This window comes from Salmo trutta, chromosome 27 (genome assembly GCF_901001165.1).
Source record: "Salmo trutta chromosome 27, fSalTru1.1, whole genome shotgun sequence".
NCBI lineage: Eukaryota > Metazoa > Chordata > Actinopteri > Salmoniformes > Salmonidae > Salmo > Salmo trutta.
This window is the reverse complement of record NC_042983.1, coordinates 955,045-981,836: the sequence shown is the minus strand read 5'-3', so window position 1 is coordinate 981,836 and position 26,792 is coordinate 955,045. Positions and strand designations below refer to the sequence as shown.

General features: G+C 41.7%; 2 protein-coding genes across 10 annotated transcripts in view; one reads left to right on the top strand and one right to left on the bottom strand.

Annotated features, from left to right (window-relative positions):
* Positions 1-19,066, top strand: part of LOC115164099 (protein FAM189A2) — a 99,497-nt gene extending 80,431 nt beyond the window's left edge. The window contains exons 8-12 of one of the 4 annotated variants that reach the window (XM_029716225.1): positions 1,884-2,072; positions 12,184-12,506; positions 14,466-17,622; positions 17,684-17,811; positions 18,068-19,066. In XM_029716225.1, the coding sequence (XP_029572085.1) occupies positions 1,884-2,072; positions 12,184-12,506; positions 14,466-14,813 (860 nt within the window). In that variant the 3' untranslated portion in view covers positions 14,814-17,622; positions 17,684-17,811; positions 18,068-19,066. Of the gene's footprint in view, positions 1-1,883; positions 2,073-12,183; positions 12,507-14,465; positions 17,623-17,683 lie in introns of those variants that run through there. The other 3 variants (XM_029716224.1, XM_029716223.1, XM_029716226.1) reach the window with 3 other exon arrangements.
* LOC115164098 (amyloid-beta A4 precursor protein-binding family A member 1) overlaps positions 16,640-26,792 on the bottom strand; it is a 118,188-nt gene continuing 108,035 nt past the window's right edge. For all 6 annotated transcript variants that reach the window (XM_029716218.1, XM_029716217.1, XM_029716221.1 and 3 more), the window contains 7 exons: positions 26,546-26,632; positions 25,803-25,991; positions 24,681-24,860; positions 23,099-23,311; positions 22,489-22,608; positions 22,119-22,259; positions 16,640-21,125 (listed from right to left, as the gene is read on the bottom strand). In XM_029716218.1, coding sequence (XP_029572078.1) covers positions 21,054-21,125; positions 22,119-22,259; positions 22,489-22,608; positions 23,099-23,311; positions 24,681-24,860; positions 25,803-25,991; positions 26,546-26,632 — 1,002 coding nt within the window. In that variant the 3' untranslated portion in view covers positions 16,640-21,053. The remainder of the gene's footprint in view (positions 21,126-22,118; positions 22,260-22,488; positions 22,609-23,098; positions 23,312-24,680; positions 24,861-25,802; positions 25,992-26,545; positions 26,633-26,792) is intronic.

The window sequence follows — 26,792 nt, the reverse complement described above, 5'->3', positions numbered from 1 at the left end:
ACTTAGCAAGCAAAGCAAGAGCATAGGCAAAATGTATTCAATAGGATTGGTTGCTGGGAAAGTTTAACCGAAAACGATATTTTCATTTGTTTTCAAATATATTTTTTTATAATTTGTCATAGAGTTTTGCTCTCACTTTAAAATGATTTGCTTACAAGTTTTGGGGGTTTGTTTTTGATGTCTTATTTTTGTTTACAATTCTATACATTTTGCTTTCAATTGTTTGGTTTTTGATTTCAACATCCATTATTTCACCAGTCCTTGGAAATATAATGCTTACATTCTCAACTTTATTTTTCATGTTCACGATTTATTATTTTTTATTTTTCAATTCAATACATATGGTGTGAAATTGACCCCATACAGCAAACCTAATGAATAATGCTGGAAATGCCAGTTAAAAAACGGGGAAAAAACTGTCCCTACCTATAAATTACAGGCTATATGCAAAACATAGGGCATCCTGTGAATGGATATGTCCAAACCTCGGTATGAATCTCTCATATCTTCTTTCCACCATCATAATTCACATTAATACATGTGAGCCTTGGAAAAAGCTAAACGTGTGTGTCCTGACAAAGTATCCTCGAACTTGTATCCTTTTATGAATTTTTTTTATTCAACTAGGCAAGACAGTAAATAACAAATTCCTATTTTACAATGACGGCCTACCCCGGCCAAACCCTCCCCTAACCCGGACAACACTGGGCCAATTGTGCACCGCCCTATGGAACTCCCAATCACGGTCGGTTGTGATACAGCCCGGGATTGAACCAGGGTCTGTAGTGACGCCTCTAGCACTGAGATGCAGTGCCTTAGACCGCTGCGGCACTCAAGATCCTTGCTGAGAGAGTCCTGTTGCTAGTAGGATGTCTGTCTGTAGCTATCCCATTACAGCTCTAGTTACTGCTAACTTACAGTGAAAATACTGATATAGTTATCCTAGTGAAAGTACTGCTATAGTTATCCAGTGAAAGTACTGCTACAGTTACTGTATCCCTTTGTACTGCTATAGTTGTCCCAGTCAGAGGAATGGGACATAACCTTGCCCTTCCGTCATAGATTCACCCACTGACAGTTATGCCATGAATGTATTATAAGAACATTTATTTCAGTCTCAGATGTTACATTCACCACCCCCACCCACCCTCTATCTAGCTCTCACAAACTCAGTCTCCTTCATACATACAGCTCAGGATAGGAATGTTTCTTCCCTTTCTTTAATCTCTGTGAAAAGTGTAATTTCACTCCCAGTCTGGAACTATTTTAGAGTAGAGAGACAAGTTTGTCAAACTGAGAAGATTAAGATGTGGCGAAAAAGTCAGACAGACAGACATTATGATCAAACACACCTTGAAGGTTCAAATTGTAACTTTCCCTTTCTAAGGTCACAATGCTTGTGTGATAGAGATGGAGCTTTGGGTGTGACCCTGGTATAAGTTGTCACACCACACACACTTGAGGAAGAAAGAAAGGAAAAAAACTGACAGAAAGACAGAGTTAAAGAGGGGCATGAGAGGAGTGAGCGTTACGCATAGAGAAGGTATAGCTGTTTATGCATGGCTCTCATTAAATATTGTCTCTAGGGAGTTTCCTAAGGATAGAGTAACAACATTAGCTAGGGGAGTTTGCTAAAGAAACTCAGGTGTATCAGCGACTGGTTTATGACCCCTATTTACACTAGATATGAATCTATAACCCCTCCCTCTGACTGGGTTTATTACGTCTCTAATGGTGTCCCACTTTCCCCTACCCCTCAACCCACCTCCCTCCCCCTACCCACCCCTCTCCTAACTGACTGACTCTGTGCTTATTATGTGTGTCTGTTTTAGTGCCCCCCTACCCCTCTCCTCCTAATTGTGTTTATTGTTCCTGTGATTCAGACGTTGGTCCCCAGACGACGGTTGTTGCTGTGCCCACGTCTCCGCCATCTTACCCCTCTCCCCCATCACCCCCCCTGCTCCAGGCCAGACCCCCCCAGGGTGCCCCGGTGCCCCCCGTCAGGAGGTCTCAGCGCCAGAGGATCATGCGCTCCTACAGTGACCCTGTACTATTAGACCTGGCTGCCAAAGGTAAGGCAGGGTCACCCATGCACACACACACACACACACACACACACACACACACACACACACACACACACACACACACACACACACACAAGTCAAAAATAGGATTATATAAACTTCATAGTTCTGGAACAGTCTGTCCTCAGTAAATCTACAGTCTCTGCATGCGTGCATTTAGAATCTCCTCATTCTCTGAAGATTGAGACTACATTTACAAACATTTCCCTTGCACAAATTCACATTTAATATGATACCATTTGGCAGACACTTTTATCCAAAGCGTGCATATATTTTTAGTGTGGGTGATCCCCAGCGGGAGTTAAACCCATGATGCTGACATTGCAAGTGCCATGATCCACCACTGAGCCACACAAGACCACAGCTTTTGCAAGAAAGGAAACAGCAAATGTATATTCCTTCTGACAGGGAAGGGAGTTCAAAAATATGGCTCATTAGATTTTATAGTGGGATTACATGATAAAATACAACAGTTATTTTTGTTTGTTTAATATTCACTCAGCAATAGAGCAGAAGCAAATACTTGAAATGTCAATTCACATTGTAATGAGTTCATTAAACAAGAAATAAGAAAAACATACATGTGGGTATGTTATGAAGTGCATTAAAAAGCTATATTTCTAAACTACTGTATATAAAAGGATATATGCGTGCGTGTACGTGCATTTTTGCATGTCTGCATGTCTGCCTGCCCGCGCGCGCGTGTGTGTGTGTGTGTGTGTGTGTGTGTGTGTGTGTGTGTGTGTGTGTGTGTGTGTGTGTGTGTGTGTGTGTGTGTGTGTGTGTGTGTGTGTGTGTGTGTGTGTGTGTGTGGCAAACAATCTCACAGATCCATGTTGCCTTTTCGCTGCATGGTAGGTCATTCCAGCTGTACAACTGATGCACAGGCTGAACGGTGACACAGTCCTCCTCTTCCCCACCTCCATTTTTAGGCTGTCCGGAACTCCAGAACCTACAAACCACTACTGTTGATGACCTTTGAACTTATCCTTAATCATGTGTAAAGAGACTTACCTTCTGCCGACAATCGAATGACAGTGTCGATTTTCTTTTTACGTTTATATTTTGATATACATTGTTGATGTAATGAAAAAAGGTGAACATTTCTTACACTGTGATAAGTACGGTTCCGTTCACCCATATCCTGGTTTCCCTCAGAATCCTTGTCAGTCAGACCAATCAATACGTGTTGAAGAACTGACTGATAACAAACAATGAAAGAAGAGAGTAAAAGTTGCGTTATGAATCAACTGCACTGAAGGCAATTAATATGGACTTTTTTTCTGTATCACTTCTGATTTGAAAGATCTTGAAAAATCTGAAATCTCTCGCTCTCTCTTTCTCACACACACACACACACACACACACACACACACACACACACACACACACACACACACCTCTGTTCCCCTCTGCTGTTTATGATCACCCGGTCTGCTACCCTCTTCAGACATTCCTCTCTGTTCTTCTCCCAGTTTTTATGCTCTTAGGAGAAGTACCAGCTGGAGTTAAACTTATTCCGTCCTTTCATACAGAGTTGAGAAAAAAAGTGAATTGCTTTCCCTTCATTGGAGTGCACTGTTAGCTGATCCCCCACACACACGCACGTACACTGTACAAACACACACACACCAGGGGTGAAATTAAGCCTGTACTGTCCGGTACATAGTACCGGCAAAATAAATATTGAATATGAGCCTATGACAATAATTAAAACAAAGATGCCAAAAAAACTGTAGGCTATTAAACTATTTACACTATGTATACGAAAGTATGTGGACACCCCTTCAAATGAGTGGATTTGGTTATTTCAGCCACACCCGTTGCTGACAGGTGTATAAAACCAAGCTATGAGGTCGAAGGAATTGTCCGTAGAGCTCCGAGACAGGATTGTTTTGAGGCACAGACCTGGGAAAGGGTACCAAAAAACGTCTGCAGCATTGAAAGTTCCCAAGAACACATTGGCCTCCATCATTCTCAAATGGAAGAAGTTTGGAACCATCAAGACTCTTCCTAGAGCTGGCCGCCCGGCCAAGCTGAGCAATCAGGGGAGAAGGGCCTTGGTCAGGGAGGTGACCAAGAACCCGATGGTCACTCTGACAGAGCTCTCGAGTTCCTCTGTGGAGATGGGATAACCTGCCAGACGGAAGCCAGATGGAAGCCACTCCTCAGTAAAAGGCACATGACAGCCCTCTTGGAGTTTGACAAAAGGCACCTAAAGACTCTCAGACCATGAGAAACAAGATGTTCTCGTCTGATAAAACCAAGATTGACCTCTTTGGCCTGAATGCCAAGCGTCACGTCTGGAGGAAACTTGGCACCTATGGTGAAGCATGGTGGTAACAGCATCATGCTGTGGGGATGTTTTTTAGCGTCAGGGACTGAGACTAGTCAGGATCGAGGCAAAGATGAACGGAGCAAAGTACAAATGAAAACCTGCTCCAGAGCGCTCAGGTCCTCAGACTGGAGCGAAGGATCACCTTCCATCCTGACAATGACCCAAGCACACAGCCAAGACAATGCAGTCTCTGAATGTCCTTGAGTGGGCCAGCCAGAGTCCAGACTTGAATCCTATCAAACATCTCTGGAGACACCTGAAAATAGCTGTGCAGCAACGCTCCCCATCCAACCTGACAGAGCTTGAGAGGATCTGCAGAGAAGAATGGGAGAAACTCCCCAAATACAGGTGTGCCAAGCTTTTAGCGTCATACCCAAGAAGACTCGAGGCTGTAATTGCTGCCAAAGGTGCTTCAACAAGTACTGCGTAAAGAGTCTGAATACTTATGTAAATGTGATATTTCCGGTTTATTTTCATTTTTGGGGCTTTTAAATTTTTTTTTTACTGTTTTTGCTCTGTCATCATGGGGTATTGTGTGTAGATTGATGGCGGGAAAAAACTATTTTATACATTTTAGAATAAGGCTGTAACCTAACAAAATGTGGAAAAGTAAAGGGGTCTGAATACTTTCCGAGTTATACAGTGGGAAGAAAAAGTAAATGAACCCTTTAGAATTACCTGGATTTCTGCATAAATTGGTCATAACATTTTATCTGATCTTTGTCTAAGTCACAACAATAGACAAACACAGTCTGCTTAAACTAATAACACACAAACAATTATTATTTTTCATGTCTTAATTGAACACACCGTGTAAAAATTCACAGTCCAGGTTGGAAAAAGTATGTGAACCCTTGGATATAATAACAGGTTGATCCTCCTTTGGCAGCAATTACCTCAACCAAACGTTTTCTGTAGTTGCGGATCAGACCTGCACAATGGTCAGGAGGAATTTTGGACCATTCCTTTTTACAAAACTGTTTCAGTTCCACAATTTTCTTGGGATGTCTTGTGTGAACCGCTCTCGAGGTCATGCCACATCATCTCAATCGGGTTGTCTTTTGGGTTGTTGTCCTGTTGCATCACATAACTTCTGTTGAACTTCAATTGGCGGACAGATAGCCGTACATTCTCCTGCAAAATGTCTTGATAAACTTGGGAATTCATTATTCCGTTGATGATAGCAAGCTGTCCAGGCCCTGAGGCAGCAATGCTTTTTTTGGACAGCAGTGGCTTCTTCCATGGTGCCTTCCCATGAACACCATTCTTGTTTAGTGTTTTACGTATTGTAGACTCGTCAACAGAGATGTTAGCATCTTAAAGAGATTTCTGTCTTTAGCTGACACTCTAGGATTCTTCTTAATTAACCTCATTGAGCTGTGCTCTTGCAGTCGTCTTTGCAGGACGGCCACTCCTAGGGAACAGTGTTGAATTTCTCCATTTATAGACATTTTGTCTTACCGTGGACTGACATTTAGAGATACTTTTGTAACCCTTTCCCTTTTCGAGGCATGGTTCACATCAGGCAATGCTTCTTGGGAATAGCAAACTCAAATGTTGTGTTTTTTATGGGGCAGGGCAGCTTTAACCAAAGTCTCCAATCTCGTCTCATTGATTCGACTCCAGGTTAGTTGACTCCAGACTCCAATTAGCTATTGGAGAAGTCATTAGCCTAGGGGTTCACATACTTTTTCCAACCTACACTGTGAAAATTTAAATGTATTCAATATAGACAATAAAAAAAACAATAATGTGTGTGTTATTAGTTTAAGACTTAGATGAAGATCATATCAAATTTTATGTCAAATCTATGCAGAAATCCAGGTAATTCCAAAGGGTTCACGTACTTTTTCTTGACACTGTAGTCAGAAGTTGAAGTCAGAAGTTTACATACACTTAGGTTGGAGTCATTAACACTCATTTTTCAACCACTCCACAAATTTCTTGTTAACAAACTATAGTTTTGGCAAGTCGGTGAGGACATCTACTGTGTGCATGACACAAGTAATTCTTCCAACAATTGTTTACAGACAGATTATTTCACTTATAATTCACTGTATCACAATTCCAGTGGGTCAGAAGTTTACAAACACTAAGATGACTGTGCCTTTAAACAGCTTGGAAAATTCCAGAAAATGATGTCATGGCTTTAGAAGTTTCTGATAGGCTAATTGACATCATTAGTCAATTGGAGGTGTACCTGTGGATGTATTTCAGGGCCTACCTTCAAACTCAGTGCCTCTGCTTGACATCATGGGAAAATCTAAAGAAATCAGCCAAGATCTCTGATTAAAAATTGTAGACCTCCACAAGTCTGGTTCATCCTTGGGAGCAATTTCCGAACGCCTGAAGGTACCACGTTCATCTGTACAAACAATAGTATGCAAGTATAAACACCATGGGACCACACAGCCGTCATACCGCTCAGGAAGGAGACGTGTTCTGTCTCCTGGAGATGAACGTACCTTGGTGCGAAAAGTGCAAATCAATCCCAGAACAACAGCAAAAGACCTTGTGAAGATTTTGGAGGAAACAGGTACAAAAGTATCGATATCCACAGTAAAGCAAGTCCTATATCGACATAACCTGAAAGTCCGCTAAGCAAGGAAGAAGCCATTGCTTCAAAACCGCCATAAAAAAGCCAGACTACGGTTTGCAACTGCACATGGACAAAGATCGTACTTTTTGGAGAAATGTCCTCTGGTCTGATGAAACAAAAATATAACTGTTTGGCCATAATGACCGTTGTTATGTTTGGAAGAAAAAGGGGGAGGCTGTGCTAGCCAAAGAACACCATCCCAACCGGGAAGCACGGGGGTGGCAGCATCATGTTGTGGGGGTGCTTTGCTGCAGGAGGGACTGGTGCACTTCACAAAATAGATGGCATCATGAGGAAGGGAAATTATGTGGATATATTGAAGCAACATCTTAAGACAGTCAGGAAGTTAAAGCTTGGTCGCAAGTGGGTCTTCCAAATGGACAATGACCCCAAGCATACTTCCAAAGTTGTGGCAAAATGGCTTAAGGACAACAAAGTCAATTTATTATAGTGGCCATCACAAAGCCCTGACCTCAATCCTATAGAAAAGTTGTGGGTAGATCTGAGAAAGCGTGTGCGAGCAAGGTGGCCTATAAACCTGACTCAGTTACACCAGCTCTGTCAAGAGGAATGGGCCAAAATTCACCCAACTTATTGTGGGAAGCTTTGGAAGGCTACCTGAAACGTTTGACCCAAGTTAAACAATTTAAAGGCAATACTACCAAATACTAATTGAGTGTATGTAAACTTCTGACCCACTGGGAATGTGATGAAAGAAATAAAAGCTGAAATAAATCATTCTCTTTACTATTATTCTGACATTTCACATTCTTAAAATAAAGCGGTGTTCGTAACTAACCTATGACAGGGGATTTTTACTATGATTAAATGTCAGGAATTGTGGCAAACTGAGTTTAAATGTATTTGGCTAAGGTGTATGTAAACATCTGACTTCAACTGTACATATCTTTTAAAAATATATTTTCCTTTATTATTTTCCTCTAACCCTACCACCCCTCCCCTAATTGGAATAAACTAATGGACAACAACACTTAGGCTTCTACTTCCAGTTTATACATACTATATACATTTTACGGACACAATGTATTTTACAATAGTTATCTTGTGTTTGTTTTTAATCCCATTATTCAGATACTCTCAACCCCTCAATCTATCTCTGAAGACCATTCAGTTTGATTTCTATGTTGCAATATATTTTTAACAGTGCTGTTTCACAAAAGTTCTGAATCTATATACATTTTACGGACATAGTATATTTTACATTAGTTATCTTGTTGTTTTTAATCCCACCCTTCAGCTCCACTCAACGCCTATCTCTTAACACCATCCATTTTTTATATATATATTTGCAATATATTTTTCAACTGTGCTGTGATGTTGAAACAAAATATATATTTTTTTGCTTAAAGTATTATTATATCATTGATCGATTGACTATGTCTTTTCAAATCACCCAGTATTGCTATCTGCAGAGTTAGCTCCAGGTAAATGTTGCACTTCTTCAACCATTCATGGACCTATGACCAAAAACAAGCTACATATGGACAGTACCAAAACAAATGATCTAATGATTCGCTCTCTTCACAACAAAATATGCAGAGCTGGGATGGTTGTATCACCCATATAAATAACATTATATTGGTTGCAAGAATTTTGTATAATAATTGAAATTTTTAAAATTCAAAGTTTTGAACCCAGTGTTGTTTTGTGTATCAGTTCATAAACCATGTGCAATGGAATCGATACATTTTACATTTACATTTTAGTCATTTAGCAGACGCTCTTATCCAGAGCGACTTACAGTAGTGAATGCATACATTTCATACATTTTTTTTTTTTTTTTACGATACATAAAAAAACTATTTTGCAATTTTTGAGTCCTTAAATGAAACTGGTATACTTTTTTATTCAAGATAACTCACGTTTTCTTTAACCAATTTTGGTCTTTAATGCAGGGCCAACAGACAAGTTCCTAACTTTTTCCCCCTTCCATTTGCCTCTTCCATTTTTGCATGCTGCAATTAGATGGTTGTAATTTTGGGTAGAGCAGACATTTCCATATATTTTTGTTAGCTGCATGTGTGAAAACTCCACCAGTCCTATTTATGATATCATTTACAAAGATTATACCTATTTTTCTTAAATAAAAAAAGTATGTTTTTCTATCAATTAGTATATTTGACTTTAATCACAATATTTGTTCTATTATTTGTTATGTCTTTTCTCGTGGATTAAACTGAAATTGCAACCAACTTTCTATGGCTTGTTTTAAAAATAGCGATATTTCGGAGCTTATTTCATTTTCAAATAACCGAAAATGAGAGGTTGTTATCTGAATAAAGGGAAGAAGACAATTCTTCAACATGGGATGGGATATTCTTACTAATCTGCTAGAGAACCAGTTTGGATTTAAGTATAACTTTTGTATGACTGGCGCCTTTAGTGTGAGGTCTAATGCTTTAATATTGAAAATATCTGCCTTCCGAATTAATATGAATTATATAAATAGACCCGTTTAATTTTGTCTGAATATTTTTTGCTCATATAATTTAAACAGGTCGCTAGGTGTAGGCAAGACCATAATCAAATATGTAAACTGGGATATGACTAAAGAGTTAATCAGGGTGATTTTTCCACAAATGGACAGGTATTTTCCTTTCCATGGTAGCAAAATCATATCTATGTTTGCTAACTTTTTATTAAAATGTATTGTAGTGAGATCATTTCTTTCTTTCGGGATATGTATACCGAGTATGTCCACATCACCGTCAGACCATTTTATTGGTAATCTACACGGTAATGTAAAAGTTGTATTTTTTAGTGATCCAACACGTAATATAGTACACTGTAATCCAGATAGGTTAGAAAAAGTATCTAGATCCTCTATGAAGCTGTGGGCGGATCCAAATTGTGGATTTAAAAGAAAGCATGAATCATCAGCTTACAATGACACCTTTGTTTTTAATCCCTTGATTTCTAACCCTTTGATGTTATTGTTGGATCTGATTTTAGTAGCTAATATTTCGATGGCCATAATAATGCCGATTGTGACAGTTTAAAATTTTCTGAGAATTAGCCATTATTTACTATTTTACATCTAGGGTTACTATGCATAACTTTAACCCATTTTATAAGATATTCTCCAAAATTGAAATATTCCAGGCATTTATATATAAATTCCAGTCATACTTGATCAAAAGCCTTTTCAAAGTCAGCTATGAATACCAGGCCTGTTTTCCCAGATTGTTCATAGTGTTTGATTGTTTCTAGTACTTGTCTTATATTATTTCCAATGTAAAAAACCTGTCTGATTAGTTTGAATAATATCCGACAATACCTTTTTAGTTCTATGCGCTATGCATTTTGCTAGACTTTTTGCATCACAACACTGAAGTGTAAGGGACCGCTTATTTTTTAAATGGACCGGATCTTTTACTATTTGTTTCAGTAATAATGAAATCAGACCTTGTTGAGTATTTGATAATCTACCATTTTTGTAGGAGTGGTTAAAACATGCTAATAACGGTCCTCTGAGTATATCAAAAAAGGTTTGGTATACCATCCAACCCTGGAGTTTTCCATGACTTAATGGCTTTCAGTGCATCAAGAAGTTCCTCCTCATTACTCTTTCTGGTGTTTTGTAACAGATGTCTCTTTCCATTCCTCAAATGATGGGTGCACAGTGCACTCAATGGATGCGGAAATTATTTTAGAGTGGACGAACGTGCGAGCGGTAGCCAGGCTTCCGGGAACCTTTTCAGTATTTGATATTCAGATGAAAACATCATGACTGGTTATGTTATTGCCACATTAAAAGGTAATACATTTGAAATGGTAAATGACAAATCTTTACTACTAGGCCCACATAGATGCTATTAAATTAATCGGGATTCTGTATGTAATTCTGGTAACATATGTTTAGGCCCCCCCAAAAAAATGTTGTGCACATGCAAGCGCGTGTACACATAGGAGGTACCGTACCGGGTATAAATTAAATCTACTTTCACCTGACACATTAACACACAAATTTTACACATTATTACTCACCTAGCCGGCCAATAAGTAGCTGTAGCTTGTCTCTCTTTGGTCAGGTTGTGGCAACTTCTATCTGGTCCTGTGTTATTTATCTTCATTGTGCAAGAGATTTGTCTTTGTCTTTATTTTGCTAACTTTCTATCCAGTATGTAGGCCTATAATAAAAAAACACACACTATACATAGAAGTCAGTAGACTCACAGAGGGCCAGACGCAAGGAGATGTTGAGAGTAACTTGTAGAACACACAGCAGTCCATAGCTGAGAGCCAGGGACCTTGCTATAGGGCCTGAGGGAACATGCACACATTACACACATTACCCTGGAAGCACCGTAACTATGAATCATAACTCCAAAGACGTTTTGCTAATTTTAATTCTTCAGAATGTCTTTGGAACAAGAGATACAAGGAATTCAGATTGTAAAACGTCTTCTCTTTTTAGTCAAATATATGCTTAGCTGTGCCCAAATGGCACCCTATTCTCTATAGAGTGCACTACTTTTGACCAGCCCCTGCATCACTGAACATGGTTGGAGTGGAGTTACTGACATCAAAAACTCATAATTGTGTTCTGGACACAGATTAAGTCCTTCACTAAAAACATAAAATGTACAGGATATTGAAACCTAACATAGACAAATGTGTACAATGTAATATTCTCTCTTACCAGATGCGTGGGCCACTTGTAGGTTTACTGCTGTGTTGGTCTTCGTATTGACATACGTAATTGGATCCTCACAGGTTTGTTTCAATCTCATGGATCCTAGGGAATAGGGTGTCATTTAGGACGCACACCTAGACTAGTGAAGTCATCACTGACCATTCACTAGTCACTTGTGATTTCTTAGAAGAATGCTTTGTCATAGGCTAATGTCGTGTTTGATTCGTTAGAAGTGAGATCTGATCATCTACTCAACATGACTGCAATAAAGACGGGGGTGTGTGTGTGTGTGTGTGTGTGTGTGTGTGTGTGTGTGTGTGTGTGTGTGTGTGTGTGTGTGTGTGTGTGTGTGTGTGTGTGTGTGTGTGTGTGTGTGTGTCATAGGGATAGCGGTAACCCTGTCATTTGCTAAACTGTGAAGCATAGCTTACGCTTCCAACAGATGTCCCACTGCATGCCAGTCTACAGACACACTAAGCCCCTACCACCCTCTCCTCCTCAGTATTAAGTTGTGAGGCGGCCACGCAGACCACCCAGACTTCCACCCAGACTTCCCAGTCTGCACTGGCCGCCCAGTCCTCTCGGACCCAGACAGTGACCCTCCGGCAGGGAGGTAGAGGCCCTCGGCGGCCCCGGCCCTCCTCCATGGTGGACTACCAGAGCTACAGACACACTCAGCAGCTGGTCAGTAGGTTCCTGGAGCAGCCGGCCCACTGCAGCCTGACCCCCGAGGTCCAGGAACTGGTGGACAGCATCCGCAGCGTGCTGCGCTCTGACCAGAAACAAATGGAGGAGGCCGTACGCTGTGCCAGCTACATAGAACAGGTAGAGGCTTCATAGAACAGGTAGAGGCTACATAGAACAGGTAGAGGCTTCATAGAACAGGTAGAGGCTACATAGAAGCAGACCTGGGACAACTATAGTTTTACCTATGCTTCGTATACATTTTTTTTAATAAATGGGGGAACAAATAGTTACTTTGGAGGGGACTACAACTCCTTGAATAAAGAGCCCAACAAATGACTTTTACTTTATAAAACTATTTCAATGCAGATCTCAGAAAGTTACTACTTTTTCTAAACTATTTAAATACAGATCTGAGAACACAACTTCTTAATATTTCTTAATATATTATTATATTATTTAATGAAGCTATTGGATTTGCTGGCTTCAACTAATTGCAGGGCTGTATCTGCCACTGCATGTTGAATATATAAATAGAATGAATATCTAACACAATCTCCAATCTATCTTAGTCATATTTGATCTATACAATACTTTTCTATCTGAACATTCTGTAAATATCTATTCTCCTGAATGTCTATTGCCCCAGGTGTTCATAATCAAGTCAAACCAATTATATTTTGTACAGATAAGTATAAATAAGTTGTGACACTCAACCCAGACTCGGTTCCCCAAACTTGGTCCTCTGGACCCCAAGGGGTGCACCTTTTGGTTCATGCCCTAGCACTACACAGCTGATTCAAATAATCAACTAATCATCAAGCTTTGATCATTTGAATTAGCTGTGTAGTGTGCATTCCTTGGGGTCACTAGGACAGAGTTTCGGAAATGCTGAATTAACCAATTATATTTTGATAAGATAAGTATAAATGCGTTGTGACGCTCAACTACTGTATGACTCTTTCAACATGCCACTGAAAAGGTAAAAAGCTGCAATTAACTTAATAATACCTGAAAATACAAAAGCCATTTGAAAACATTGCAAATAGCAAGTTGAATTCTTAGCTAAATCAACTTCTAACCTCTTTGTCCGTCTTCTTATTTCAAACACACACTATAACATAGTTAAAGGGATAGTTTACTCAGAATACAAACTAACACGTTTTTCCCCCTACCTAGGCTGTAGTTGATATTTGTTATATGGGATATTTTGTTTCCTTTCGACACTTAGCCATATTTTGATACTGTTAGTGTTCTCTGTAACACTTAACATTAAACTGTTCTTGTGCCTGTGTGATAAAGCTGTAATTACTTTTGGAGCAACATGTTATTAGCATGTTGTTACATAATACTTTGCTAATTGCATTTTAATTGCATAATGAGCTGAGAGGAATAGTGACTGTTCCTTATTCCACTTATGTAATAACTCCATTATTATGCAATTATAAAGCAATTTCCAAAGTCATATGTAACAACAATGTTGCTATTGTAATAATCACAAAGTTACTATATATAAGAACTTGATGTCAAGTGTTACTCTACTAAGTGTCTAACTCATTATGAAAATATATTTGTTAGTCATTTTGAAGCTGCAAAAGTGGTTTACTCTAATGTTGAGTTGATTCCATCTCCCTCATGTATTTAATTGTAGGCTATATGCTATAATAAAATTAATATATGAGAGCCCTCCAAACCATGTGCTAATGATAATATATTTAGACAAATTCAACTAACTGTTGTAGCTTTTGGTTTTCAAAATACTTTCAAAGATGATTTGGTTTTCTGAGACCTGTATGAATATCAAAGAAAATAGTTGCCTTTTAGTTTAAACTCTATATAAACTATATTCGACTACCTCAAGTATTTGAAAAGTTGGTATTTTCAAATAAACTACAAAATACAACTATTTTCTGCCCAGGTCTGCATAGAACAGATAGAAGGTATATAGAACAGTTAGAACAGGTAGAGGAGTGGAGGACGGAGGGAGAAGGGGGTGAGAAGGATGAGTAGGTGAGAAAGAGGAGATAAGAAGAGATACATTTGTGTGAATTTTTGTGTGAACTATCCCTTTAAACTGGACCATTATATCCTCCTCTCCAGATGATCACAGTATCAGAGAGAGCAGCTATCCTCCAACCCCTCTCCCTCCCCAGGCCCCGCTCCAGACCCAGTGCCCCCCTGTTGAACTGTTCCTCCCAGACCCTGCCCCAGCCCCTCCGGAAGAGACCCGGGCTGCTGCACCTCGGGAGCTGTGGGGACCTCAGCACCTTCACCTGGGCGGAACAGCAGCCGCTAGAGGACAGGCAGGGTGGTGGCTCTGGCTCCAGGTCCTGGTCTAGAGCTGGGTCTAGAGCGGGTTCTAGGGTGGGTTCTAGGTCGACGTCACAGGCGGGGTCACGCCTGGATCATCCTGAGCGCCCCCACAGTCTCATAGAAACTGTGCTCTGATGGAACTCTGTTATCCCATCTCAAAACCTCCCTAGCGAAGACATAATGGTATGGTCCACTGGGGGAAAACAGCCCATTGACTCCAAGTGAAGTGCTCCTACTAGTTGTGAGGTTTGGGACTGCCACTGCTAAAGCTAGTGGAGAAAAGTCCCACAGACTGCAAGGATTAGCCTTTGGAAAGGCTGCATGGGAGTGTGTGGTTGTGTGCCTAAGTTGTGTATGAGAGTGTCTGTATGTGTTTCTTTTTAGTTTGTGCTGTGCTAATATTGTTGAAGTTTACCGGTATATGTTCAGTACAGATGTTGTTTGCATCGTGAGAGATGATCTGGGCCACCTTATACTGAGCCATAGAATCAAAGGTTTCAAAATGGTTTCCAAATATTTCCCATTAACAATTCTCTGCTACAACCTGTTCTGAAATGATTGGCACTGAACATATGGCTAGACAGCAAGCATGTGCACAGATAGGAGTGTACCTGTGTCAAGCACCTGCCCCTTTGCCCTCCCACTCGCCAAGTCCCATTTTGGGTGGCGGTATACTTGTTTTTTTGTATACAGTTTTTGACATTGTTGTTCTGAACCCACTGCCCGCAGGTCATCGTTAAGTTCGCCACCCCCACCCCGTCTGTTGATTGCGCCTGTTGGTCTGCCTTGTACGGAGCTTGGACACGCCCGGGTTGTGCCTGTTTCCCAGTCTGCCCTGCCACTTGATTTACATAATCATCAGTATTCGGTCTGGTTGGCTGATACGTGCAGCAGCAACACAGGTAGTCTGTTGCTAACCACCATATACTAAAATATCCACACATGTCACTAACCAGCCATATACTGTATCATTAGACGATTGTGAATATTCTATTATGAAGTTATTTAAGAGCATTTATTGATCACAATCAGTAAAAAATAAATCAAGCTTGCTAACTAGCAGTTTAACGTCGATCATCAACGATCAGCTGTATCCTCACCCTATTTTCCCGTAGTCAATCATGTATTTTTCTGATTAGTGTGTTGTTGCAGAAATAAATAGGCTTATGCTAAAAAAAAAAGTTCATGAATTTCGAGATAGAAATTATGAAAGTCATTTTTTTTCTTCAAAGGTCTGTGCACGGCCCTGCTAGACGGCAATTTTGCCCTGAACAATAAGAGCTAGATTCAATCCAATCGCCCCTTTTCGGCTATGCATCTTTCAAAGGCAATGTTTCCACATTTGCGGTAAATGCTATATATATGTCTGCTCAATCGAAAATGACCTTCAAATGTCAATCGCGATTGAATTTAGGCCTAACTTGAAGGAGAACTGCATGTGAAAGTCTATGGAAGGAAGAGTCTCTCATGCAATACAAGAGTGTTTAGTCTTGGGATGCTAAATTTAGCTTCAATTCATTAAATCAAACTGCATCATTTAGACTGGGATTCAACCCAATGCGCATTATAGAGCAGTGCACCGGACTGCGACAATGTGCCTTTTAAAGGCAATGTCCCTAACGTTTCGCTGAGATGCCATTCATGGTAAATGCTGCGGATGTTCCCAGGCTTAGTTACCTTTAAAAGGCACATTGTTGGCTGTCCAGTGCATTGCTCTATAACACGCCTTGGATTGAATCCTGGCCTTTAAAGGCAACATAAAGTGGTCTGTGTGGTCCGGTGGTTACAGCCGCTGACCCCGGCACACATGTATGCCAGTCTGCATGGGTTTGAATCGGGCCCACTGCCATTTGACTCACCCTTCTCCATCTTCCACACTGTAGTACCTCTTCAATAAAGCAACAGAAAAAAAAGGAGTGGGACTCCCGCACTCTTTAAAAAAGAAAGCGACAACAGTACCGTCCTTTTGCAAGTAGTTTATTGTTGTAAATACCGTTACAAACATTCCAGTTCTGATAAGGTAATGTAGTCAATAACTGTAACATCACAGAAAAGCTAGCAAATAAATAAACATTGCCATAGCTTTACAGAAAGTGTTTTTTTTTAAAGATTAATTACATTCAAAACAGTGCATTATAAACACTAGTTATCCCACCTCTCAGTCACCACCTACTCAAGTGTATGTTTGCTCCCCATCTCTTTACAAAGTACAACGTTCTTGTGGGGGAGGTCTATAGTAATACGCCCCTGTGTTTGTGACCTTGTGCACTAGTCAAATACGTACAGTTATGTCTTTTCACACAATCAACTGCATCTCTAGTTCATATGAAACCACTTCTTTCAGAGTCACGTTAAGGGCCCTTGACATTAGTCTGAATTCTCTTTTCACGTTACGTGTTATTCATTGAAGCTTGCTTATATGGTCAATCCAAACACACAAATAACCATTAGAAGTATATATACCTTTATATATATATTTATGTATATATTATGTAGTCCAGCTGGTTTTGGTTTAACATGGAGTAAAGAAGTTGTCATTACACACCACACACACTAGAAGCAGGAATGATACAGCATATTACCGACCGACCGGTGACTCCATAGATGAACCATGCTAAAACATCATGTGGTCAACCGTACAGGAACAACTTTTTCAGCATCATTTAGTAGTTCAATGTCATAAGTACAGTAATAAATAAGGCCAAAATTTGATTTAGGGATGAGATAGAATACACATTTGGAACAATCAATGGTTTAGAGGGGAGAGTAGGGCAGAGGGGAAGGGTCAATGTTTGGCACACAAGCTCAGGTGGCAGGGTGCTCCAGCAGCAACTAGCAAGAGGTGTAGCAACATAATGTGTGTCCCCTCCTACAGAGGTGTCGCAACATAATGTGTGTCCCCTCCTACAGAGGTGTCGCAACAGAATGTGTCCCTCCTACAGAGGTGTCGCGTCATGTGTCCCTCCTACAGAGGTGTCGCGTCATAATGTGTCCCTCCTACAGAGGTGTCGCAACAGAATGTGTCCCTCCTACAGAGGTGTCGCAACAGAATGTGTCCCTCCTACAGAGGTGTCGCAACAGAATGTGTCCCTCCTACAGAGGTGTCGCAACAGAATGTGTCCCTCCTACAGAGGTGTCGCGTCATAATGTGTCCCTCCTACAGAGGTGTCGCAACAGAATGTGTCCCTCCTACAGAGGTGTTGCGTCATAATGTGTCCCTCCTACAGAGGTGTTGCGTCATAATGTGTCCCTCCTACAGAGGTGTCGCGTCATAATGTGTCCCTCCTACAGAGGTGTCGCAACATAATGTGTCCCTCCTACAGAGGTGTCGCAACAGAATGTGTCCCTCCTACAGAGGTGTCGCAACAGAATGTGTCCCTCCTACAGAGGTGTTGCGTCATAATGTGTGTCCACTCCACAACCCGGAAACTGTCCCATGACAGTTTGTAAACACGAATCCAGAGGGGGCGTCTCAAGCGGGAAGTGACACAGGAGACACGAAGTGAGGGAGAGGATGTCTGGGCAGAAGGTCAAAGCTCATTCACGTTAAACAAGGTGTAAGCTTCCTGGAATTCTTTTTTTTTACTGTCTAGAGTTCTAGACATTTCAGAATTACATTTGAAAACATTCTAAAATAACTAGATCTGATTCTTAAGTAAGCTACAGACCCAGAGTAGAGCTAGAGTGAGAAGTGTCTTATTTCTCATTGTGAAGAAAATAGGTTTTGAAATGTATACGGCAGGCCAGACAGATCAATGAATGGGAGGATATGTGGTTAAAGAGGAGGAATCATAACAACATTAGTCATTCCTTCCCATTGTCAATCCATCATCTGCATTAGCTGACACTCCTACAGCAAGGCCATAATCAGAGCATCTGCTCATCAATTTACTACTACAACATAATGCTTCCATTGTGGTTAACATGTTCATTATCAGTGGTAAGTCGTCGCATCTTGCTTTAGTTACTAGGGCTTGATTCAAACCGCATCGCCGAAGTTCGGCGCTATAGCGCGATTGAAATGTAAAGGCACTATTCCTGCGTTCGCGGAGACTGAATTCACGGTAAATGCTGCATATGTTGGCTAAATCAGAAATTACCTTTAAATGTCAAGTTGCTATTCGCCGATAAGGATTGAATCGAGCTCCTAGCCTCAAAACACTGTAGCCTCATTAATCACTTCTAGTCAGAAAGGCAGCAGGGCCCAACATAAACAGGAGGGGAACTTCTATCCACTTTATGCAACACAGATACATTTGAGGACATGTGAATCATGTACACCAGGGAGATGAGAGGATATGTTGACTCAAAGTACTTTCATTTCTTCACATTTGCGAGATAACAAAATAAAATCTAAAAAAATAAAAGAATAAATCATGTTTTTTAAATAACAAACTAATGACCCATTTCTTGTACTATGATAAGCATCCTTCAAGTATAAAGATTGAGATCCAAATGCAATGCAATATTATGACCTATAAACAGAATTACAGTATAGTCTGGCATAAATATTACAGATTATATTCAAAACATTTTTTTAAATATTAAATAAGACAGAGGAATGTAAAATCCTTGGTAATGAAAATATAAAATAATTTCATTGGTGGTTGTTTTTAAGGTTGTACTGTAACACAATCTAATCCAACTTTCCTGATCCCCCAAAAAATATTTAATCCTGAACTTCAGTTTGGTGCCAAAGTCTGAGGTATTCTATACACATCTGGTTGACCTCTGCTATCTCTCCTCAGCCTAAGATGGATCTGAAAAGTTTTAGCTTCTACAGTATTCCACCACCAGAGCCTATAGTACAGAACCTTTGTGGTGGTGTCCCAAATGGCACCCTATCCCCTACATAGTGCACTACTTTCAACTCAGGCCCTATGGGCCCTGCTTAAAAGTAGTGCACTATAGGGAATAGGGTGCCATTTGGGATACATCCTATGTGAAATGTAACGTATGGCTTAAAGTAACTGCCCAGTTAAAATCTCACTTTAAAAGTTCTTATGCTGTTAACTTATATCCAAATAATGTTGTTGACTTCTATGTGGCCAAAGCATAAATTGTAGAAAAAAAACACTTAAAAAACCCCACTTCAAATCTCCACCAAACCTTTTCAAAAATACTTGTTATTTTCTCATAGACGTATCTCCCTGAGGAGGATGAGCTGGCCAATCAGCTGTCTAGAGGAGGCTGAGCTGGTCAATCAGCGGTCTACTTGTGTGAATATTTTTAATGACCGGTATACGCCCTCACTATTCTGTTGTTGGGGTATGCCCACACCATTCCAACACAGAAAAGCTACTTTTTACCATACCAATTACCATTTTTTTTAAACGAAAACCATTTCACTCATATTGTAATTATTGGTCATATTTCATAGAAATCTGGAAACACTGGGCATTTACTTTAAGCTCTGGTCTCAGAGTGACTGTAAACCCTTAAGACATATGGTGGTTTGATGATGCAGAATCCCCTCTTCCCAGGGTGGAAATAGTACGTGATTAGCCGAACCGAGCCTCCAGCCCTGTAGAACTGTTTTTCCTGGATTGCATGTTGTTTCAGAAGGGAATGTGAATTCCTTTGGAAGGTTTGAAATAATTTGGTCTATGCCTTCCCTTGATGAGGCCTGACTGAAACAGATGGGTGTGGAGAAACTTGGAATGCTTGTTATATCAGCCCAAATCTCAGCCTTAAAAACAACATAAAAAAAACTGGGATGGGAACGTTTGGTTTTCTTTATCTTTCCTGGTGGACTTCGAGTCGGGAAAAGTCCTCCCTGCTTGGACATTCATTAACGTTAGACGGAAGGCATGGAATGTTATGACGAGGAGTGATAGGGGTTTGTTGTTCAGAGTAGTAACACTTGTTCATCAGCAAGTTTCACACTCCCTCTCTTTTTGTTTGTGTTGTGGGAGAACACAGAAGTATTCAACATTACATCAGACGAGTGCAGCCGGTGAGAGAAAGAGAGGGAGAGAAAGAGAGAGGGATAGAGAAGGGAGGGAGACTGATAGAAAGTGAGAGGGAGAGAGAGAGAGAAACAGAGAGAGGGAGAGAAAGAAACATGGGAAAGAAGGGAAGGTCAGTGTGAAGTTCATGAAGCAACCCTCGGTATGGGAGGGGCTTGAACAAGCTGTTTTTTTTCAGCCAAACTCTACTCTCCACAGCAAAACAATCAGATTGGATAAAATAGTAATCCAGAGCATGTGATACGTCCATTCGTAAGGATTAAGAAGCTTCAGTGTCCAATGGTGATCTGGGGTTTGAGGGAGGGGGAGGAGTTGCTCACACATAGAGGGTGCAGTGATGCTGGGGGTCAGGGGTGACGTCATCAGGGAGTGAGGGCGGATGTCGGGTAGGAGAGGGAGGTCATCACTAGATGTAAACAGGTTGCTCCTGGGCAGTTAGCAGGCGGTACATGGCAGCTGGCATCGTTTTCATGTGGATCTGTGGAAGAGAGCGAGAGAGAGAGAACGAAGGATGAAGAAAGTCAGAGAGATGAAGAATGAGACTCACGCTGATCATGGATATACAGTAACTACATAACCATAGCCTTAACCCCAACCCTAGCTTCATGTCCACATCCCAGCTCAAGTCTAACCCTAGCCTCAACCCTAACCCTAGACAAACCTAACTGTAGCCTCGTCGAGAACCAGGCTTACCTATACAGAAAGCCTGGTGAAGTCAATGGCAGAAAACAGCTAAAAATGGGTGGAAACACAGTATAAATCAATGACGCCTAACAACACGTCAAACGAATGAAATGCCTTGCTTGGGCAGAGCTCCACAGGTGCCCACTCATAACGTCTCTTTTTTTGTAGAGTTTTCAAGCAGAGAAGTTTCATCGACTCGATTTTGTGTGTAGAGCACACTTCTGGCAAACCATAATTCAGTTTTTACTCCAGGTTTTCTTACATTTTCACCAATGTTGCAAACTAGCAACAACTATGTATCTTACCTGGTCTGAAAACAGTGACAAACATAACAAAGATGCACCGCCCATTTAGGGGCATGTGGGGAAGGTTCTTGAAATGTAACACCCAATTAAAATGTAGCTGCTGGAATCCTGCGAACCATTCTAACCATTTCGGCTAATACAAAATTCTCCAGACCACCAAAGGAAGCGTGACATGATTTTGGAGCACAGGAGATTGGTGGCACCTTAATTGGGGAGGACTGGCACGTGATAATGGCAGGAGCGGAATAAGGGGAAAGGTATCAACAACATCAAACATGTGTTTGATTCCATTCTATTCGCTCCGTTCCAGTCATTATTATGAGCCATCCTCCCCTCAGCAGCCTCTACTGTTTTGGAGGTATGGCTACGCGAGACTACCCTAAACCTAACCCAACAATGGTTGAAGGTCCAGCACCAAAACTGAAATGCTTTGTTAAGCTAACAGTTACAGGCTCAGAATGACCTTTCCCCTCTGACCTCACCTCTCCCACAGCGTTGGACAGGATGTGGACGATCTTCTCGTGGGGCGTGGCCACCACGCTCTGACCATTGATCTCGATGATGCGGTGGCCGACCCTGACCCCTCCCCTCTCGGCGATGCCCCCTCGCATAAGGCTGCAGATCTGTGGGTGTGCAGGGGAAGGTCCAAAAAAGACAGTTACATTCAGCCGATCAGCTTAAAATCTGTTATATTCGGTTTCAGCAAAAGCATGAGCCTATCACTTCAAGAGTCACCACTATCATACACAAACAGAAGGTTATTATCACAAAGCAAAGAGGACAAAGTCAAATGCCGAGAAAGTTTGGGGCTCATGATATCACGCAACACATGGTCTCCCTGGTGATACCCACAATGCCGTTCTGTACGCTGAAGCCCAGCTGGTATCTGAGGTCAGGTCGTCTGATGAGCACTGTGGTAACAGGAGGACACCTGACGATGTTCAGCTTGATACGAGACTGGTTCTTCAGACCCTGAGAGAGAAGAGAAGTGGTGAATGAATTAAACTAGTCTAATAAGATAATTGGTAGGTGACAAGTATAGATGTTGGCTGTGTGTACTGCACTGTCCTTGGCATTCCCGTTCTCACATAAAAGAGAACACGTCATTGTAAGAGGAGAGGATACAGAGCTAGCGAGGAAAGAAAGAGGATGCAGAGATAGATGAGAAATAAAGGAATGATAGTTAGGATATCTCTTTCTCTTCTGTCCTCCAGTACCTTGATGATGCTCTGGCAGACAGTGGCAGGCCCACCAGGCTAATGGAAGGAGAGAGGGAGGAGAGAGTGTGTGTGTTACCTTGTTGATGGACTGGCAGGTGGACAGGGGTAGCCCCAACAGACTGATTGGAGGGAGGGAGGGAGGGAGGGAGGGAGGGAGGGAGGGAGGGAGGGAGGGAGGGAGGGAGGGAGGGAGGGAGGGAAAAGGAGAGAGAGAAAGAGAGAGAGGAGATAGTGTGTGTTACCTTAATAATGGTCTGGCAGGTGGACAGGGGTAGCCCCACCAGACTGGTCCCGTTGATAGACATAATCTGGTCTCCGATATTAAGACGGCCTGACTTCTCCGACGGACCAGCATGCATCATGTTGGCGATGATTACTGTGGGCAGGATGGAGCCCCACCCACTCTCCACAATGACTACACCCAGAATCTCACCTTTCTGCTTCTCGATGTAAATCTGGGGAGACCCACAATCAGTCAATCAATCAATCGGTTGATCTCAATGTATTTATAAAGCCCTTTTTTACATCAGCAGTTGCCACAAATTGCTTTTACAGTAACCTGATCTACACCCCAAAGAAAGAGCAAACCCTTCTCTCTACATAGGCAGCCCAATTCTGATCTTTTTTTTTGCTAAAATTGTTTTATTGGCCAATGAGAACAGCTCTTTTGCCAGTAATTGGGCAAAATATCATAATTGGGCTGCCTGTGTCAACCCAGCCATAGTTCACTTTTGGCTTAATAACAAATGTTTTGTTTAACTACGTTGTACTTCCGTGGTTGCCATGGCACCTTGTTCTGTGTTTTTTATGTATTTTTTTACATTTATTTGTGGGGGTTTTCATTGCTCTGGGTTTCGTTCACTTACATTTGGTTGTCTTGACTCACAGTTGCAGGACAGATAAAAAGTATATTTGTTTGGCTTGATAGCTACACTATTTGGATTTAAATAATGCAGCACTGGCTTTTTTATTTCATCTGCTGGGATTGACAACTGCATGCAGTTTCCATGGATGGCAGAGAAGGCAAAGGGACTGTTCCTAACCAGTGTCAATGTGTGGTGGCTTTTTATTTGTTATTTTAATGAAGCATTAAAAGATTAATCATAATCAAGTCTCCATGCCCTCCACCCAAGTGGGTGCCACATTTTCGGCAATGGAGGACCTGTACCTGTGGAGGAACTGAACGTCGGAGAAGCAGATGTGGTGCACTGACTAAGAGTCTTTGTTTCTTCTTGACTGTACCATCGATGCCCCCTCCACTCAAGCTATACTGCATTTCCAGCCCTTTGCATCATCTGGAACCGACTACTAGAGAGACTTTTCAATCTCCATCAAAGAGGACCACTTTTCTTTTAGGGGAAATAAGTCTCAGACTTTTTGTGATATCACTGTCACGTTTTTAAAATGTACTGTGTTTTTTTAACTGGTAAAATCAATTGATCAATTCTCCAGAGGCCTGCCTGGGAGATCCCAGTGTCTGAGAGACTCACATCTTTGCTGCTTTACTCATTTCGAACTTGAGTTCTTACTACGCGCCATGGTCTAGAACCAATCACTGCCTGCCGTGGCCAAGACTGGACATGGGTGGTTTCAAGGTTAAAAATGATTCAGTGGTGCTGCTGATTGGAGACAGTTTATAGCATAGTAAGAACTCTGCTCTTCATTCGTAAAACCACGGTCGCTCTCGGACTTGTAGAAGTGGAACACATGTATTAATACACCATAGTGTTAGCTTTACGAACGCCTTTAGTAAGATAAAACCAGGTACAGATACAGAGCATGATGGGTACTGTAGTACAGTTCATCATTCTACAACAGACTCACGTCTTTGCAGTTCTCAGACTTGGAGAAGTGTATGAGGTCGTCGTTGTACATGTCCTGAGTGTTGAGCAGGTCACTGTATTCCTTCTGACTCAGGTCCTCTGGGTTGATGCCGTTAGCCCGCAGGAACTCCTGGTACGCCACACTGAAGGCCTGGCCTATAGACTGGGCAATCAGCTGGGCCTGGAGAGTGAGAGTGGGAAAGAGGGAGGCAAGGGATGGAGAGAGGGAGGAAGAGAGGGAGGAAAAAAAAACTGTGACACGGTGATTTGTTAGACATACAGTGATGATTTAAAATCCAATCAAAAAGACTGCATAGGCGCTTTAAACAGAACAAACCAATCAGGACAGAAGTGTTTCATATTGATGAGATGAATGTTTCATCTCTCTGAGTCCTACTCTGTCTTCTGAAGTTGATCTCAAATCACTGGAGTACAGAGAAAAGATAGGTCGGCCATGCTGTCATCACTGGCATGTGTGTGTGTCTGTTCCTGTGTGTGTGTCTGTTCATATGTATGTGTCTGTGTTCATATGAGTGTCTGTGTTCGTGTGTTCATATGAGTGTGTGTGTGTGTGTGTGTGTGTGTGTGTGTGTGTGTGTGTGTGTGTGTGTGTGTGTGTGTGTGTGTGTGTGTGTGTGTGTGTGTGTGTGTGTGTGTGTGTGTGTGTGTGTGTGTGTGTGTGTACCCAGTTACACCAGGGGTCCCAAAAACAACTATGTTAAGTGAAATGAACCATTAGATGATAAGGGAGGGCGTGGAGACTTGATTATGATTAATTAATGCAACATTAAAATGAAATAAGGTTGAGAGTCAGTCAACAGGACGAGTCGAATCCAGATACAGAGAGAAAAATTATGAGAAAGAGAGGGAGAGAGAGCGATGGAGAGACTAAGGGCTGTAATTGTAACCACAAAGAGAGAAAGAGAGTGCGTGAAAGACCAATATAAAGTAAGGGTTGTAACCACAAAAGATACAGAGAAAGTTATACAGCGTGACAAAGAATGAATGAACAAACGAGAAAGAGTGAGAGAGTAAGTAGGGAGAGTGGGAGGAAGGGAGGGAGAGGGAGAAAGGGAGAGAGATAAGGCATCGTTTGAAAGTAAAAGTAAAGTGAGCTCCTCACATCCTCGGACTCAAAGACGTGGCAGATCATCTTGTACTGCCGTTGTTTCTCGTCCTCGGCGGGGTCTGACGCCTCCACGCTGTCCATAGAGTCTGGGCGGGGCATACGGCGCCTTGCCATCAGAACCACAATGTTGCCGATGTCAGCGATGTAGGAGATGGTCCTCAGAGGGTGGTCCATCATAGTCTCCTGTAGATAGAGGAGAGATAGGGTTAGGGTCAAGGGTTAAGAGGTGATGATAGGGTTAGGGGTTAAGGGGTGATGATAGGGTTAAGGTCAGGGTTCAAGGGTTAAGGGGTGATGATATGGTTATGGTCAGGGGGTGGTCCATCATGGTCTCCTGTAACCACAGAGGGGACAGTCAAGGACCATACGTTTCATGTCTACCAGATTCAACCCTTCTCTATGTCTATGGTCAGGACAGGGAGGGCACAGAAAGAAGAAACTCTGGACCAAACCTATATCAAAGCAACTCCATCAGCCGTCGTGTGAATAAATCTACACTCAAGAAACACTATATTGATTGTCCCAGGGGTACTTGTACAGGTAATTGGCTAGTTTGGCCAGGCCCCCTGATTGGCCCCACGCTGGGATTAATGAGCCACGACCCGCCGTTACCGGAGGTAAATCTAAGCCCACTGGCTGCCATGGCAACCTGGCTGGGACTGTTACTACCTGAGGAGAGGAGGAGAAATGTCAACAGAGAAGTGCGCAACATAGAAGATGAGACAGAGAGAGTGTACCTGTGAGTCAGCGTTGAGGACTTTAATCCTCTGGGTGGAGATGAAGAGGTCCACCTCTGTCATGGGCTGGGCCTCACCTTCTGGAGCCTGCTTAGACACACACACAGACCGATACATACAGTGACAGAGAAAGACACAGAGACAGAACAGGGCAATTGAGCATCTAGTCTATTAGAGCAGTACAGCTAACAGTCCATTATTATCATTCCACAAATAGACAGAGGTCAGAGACAGTCCACAATTACCC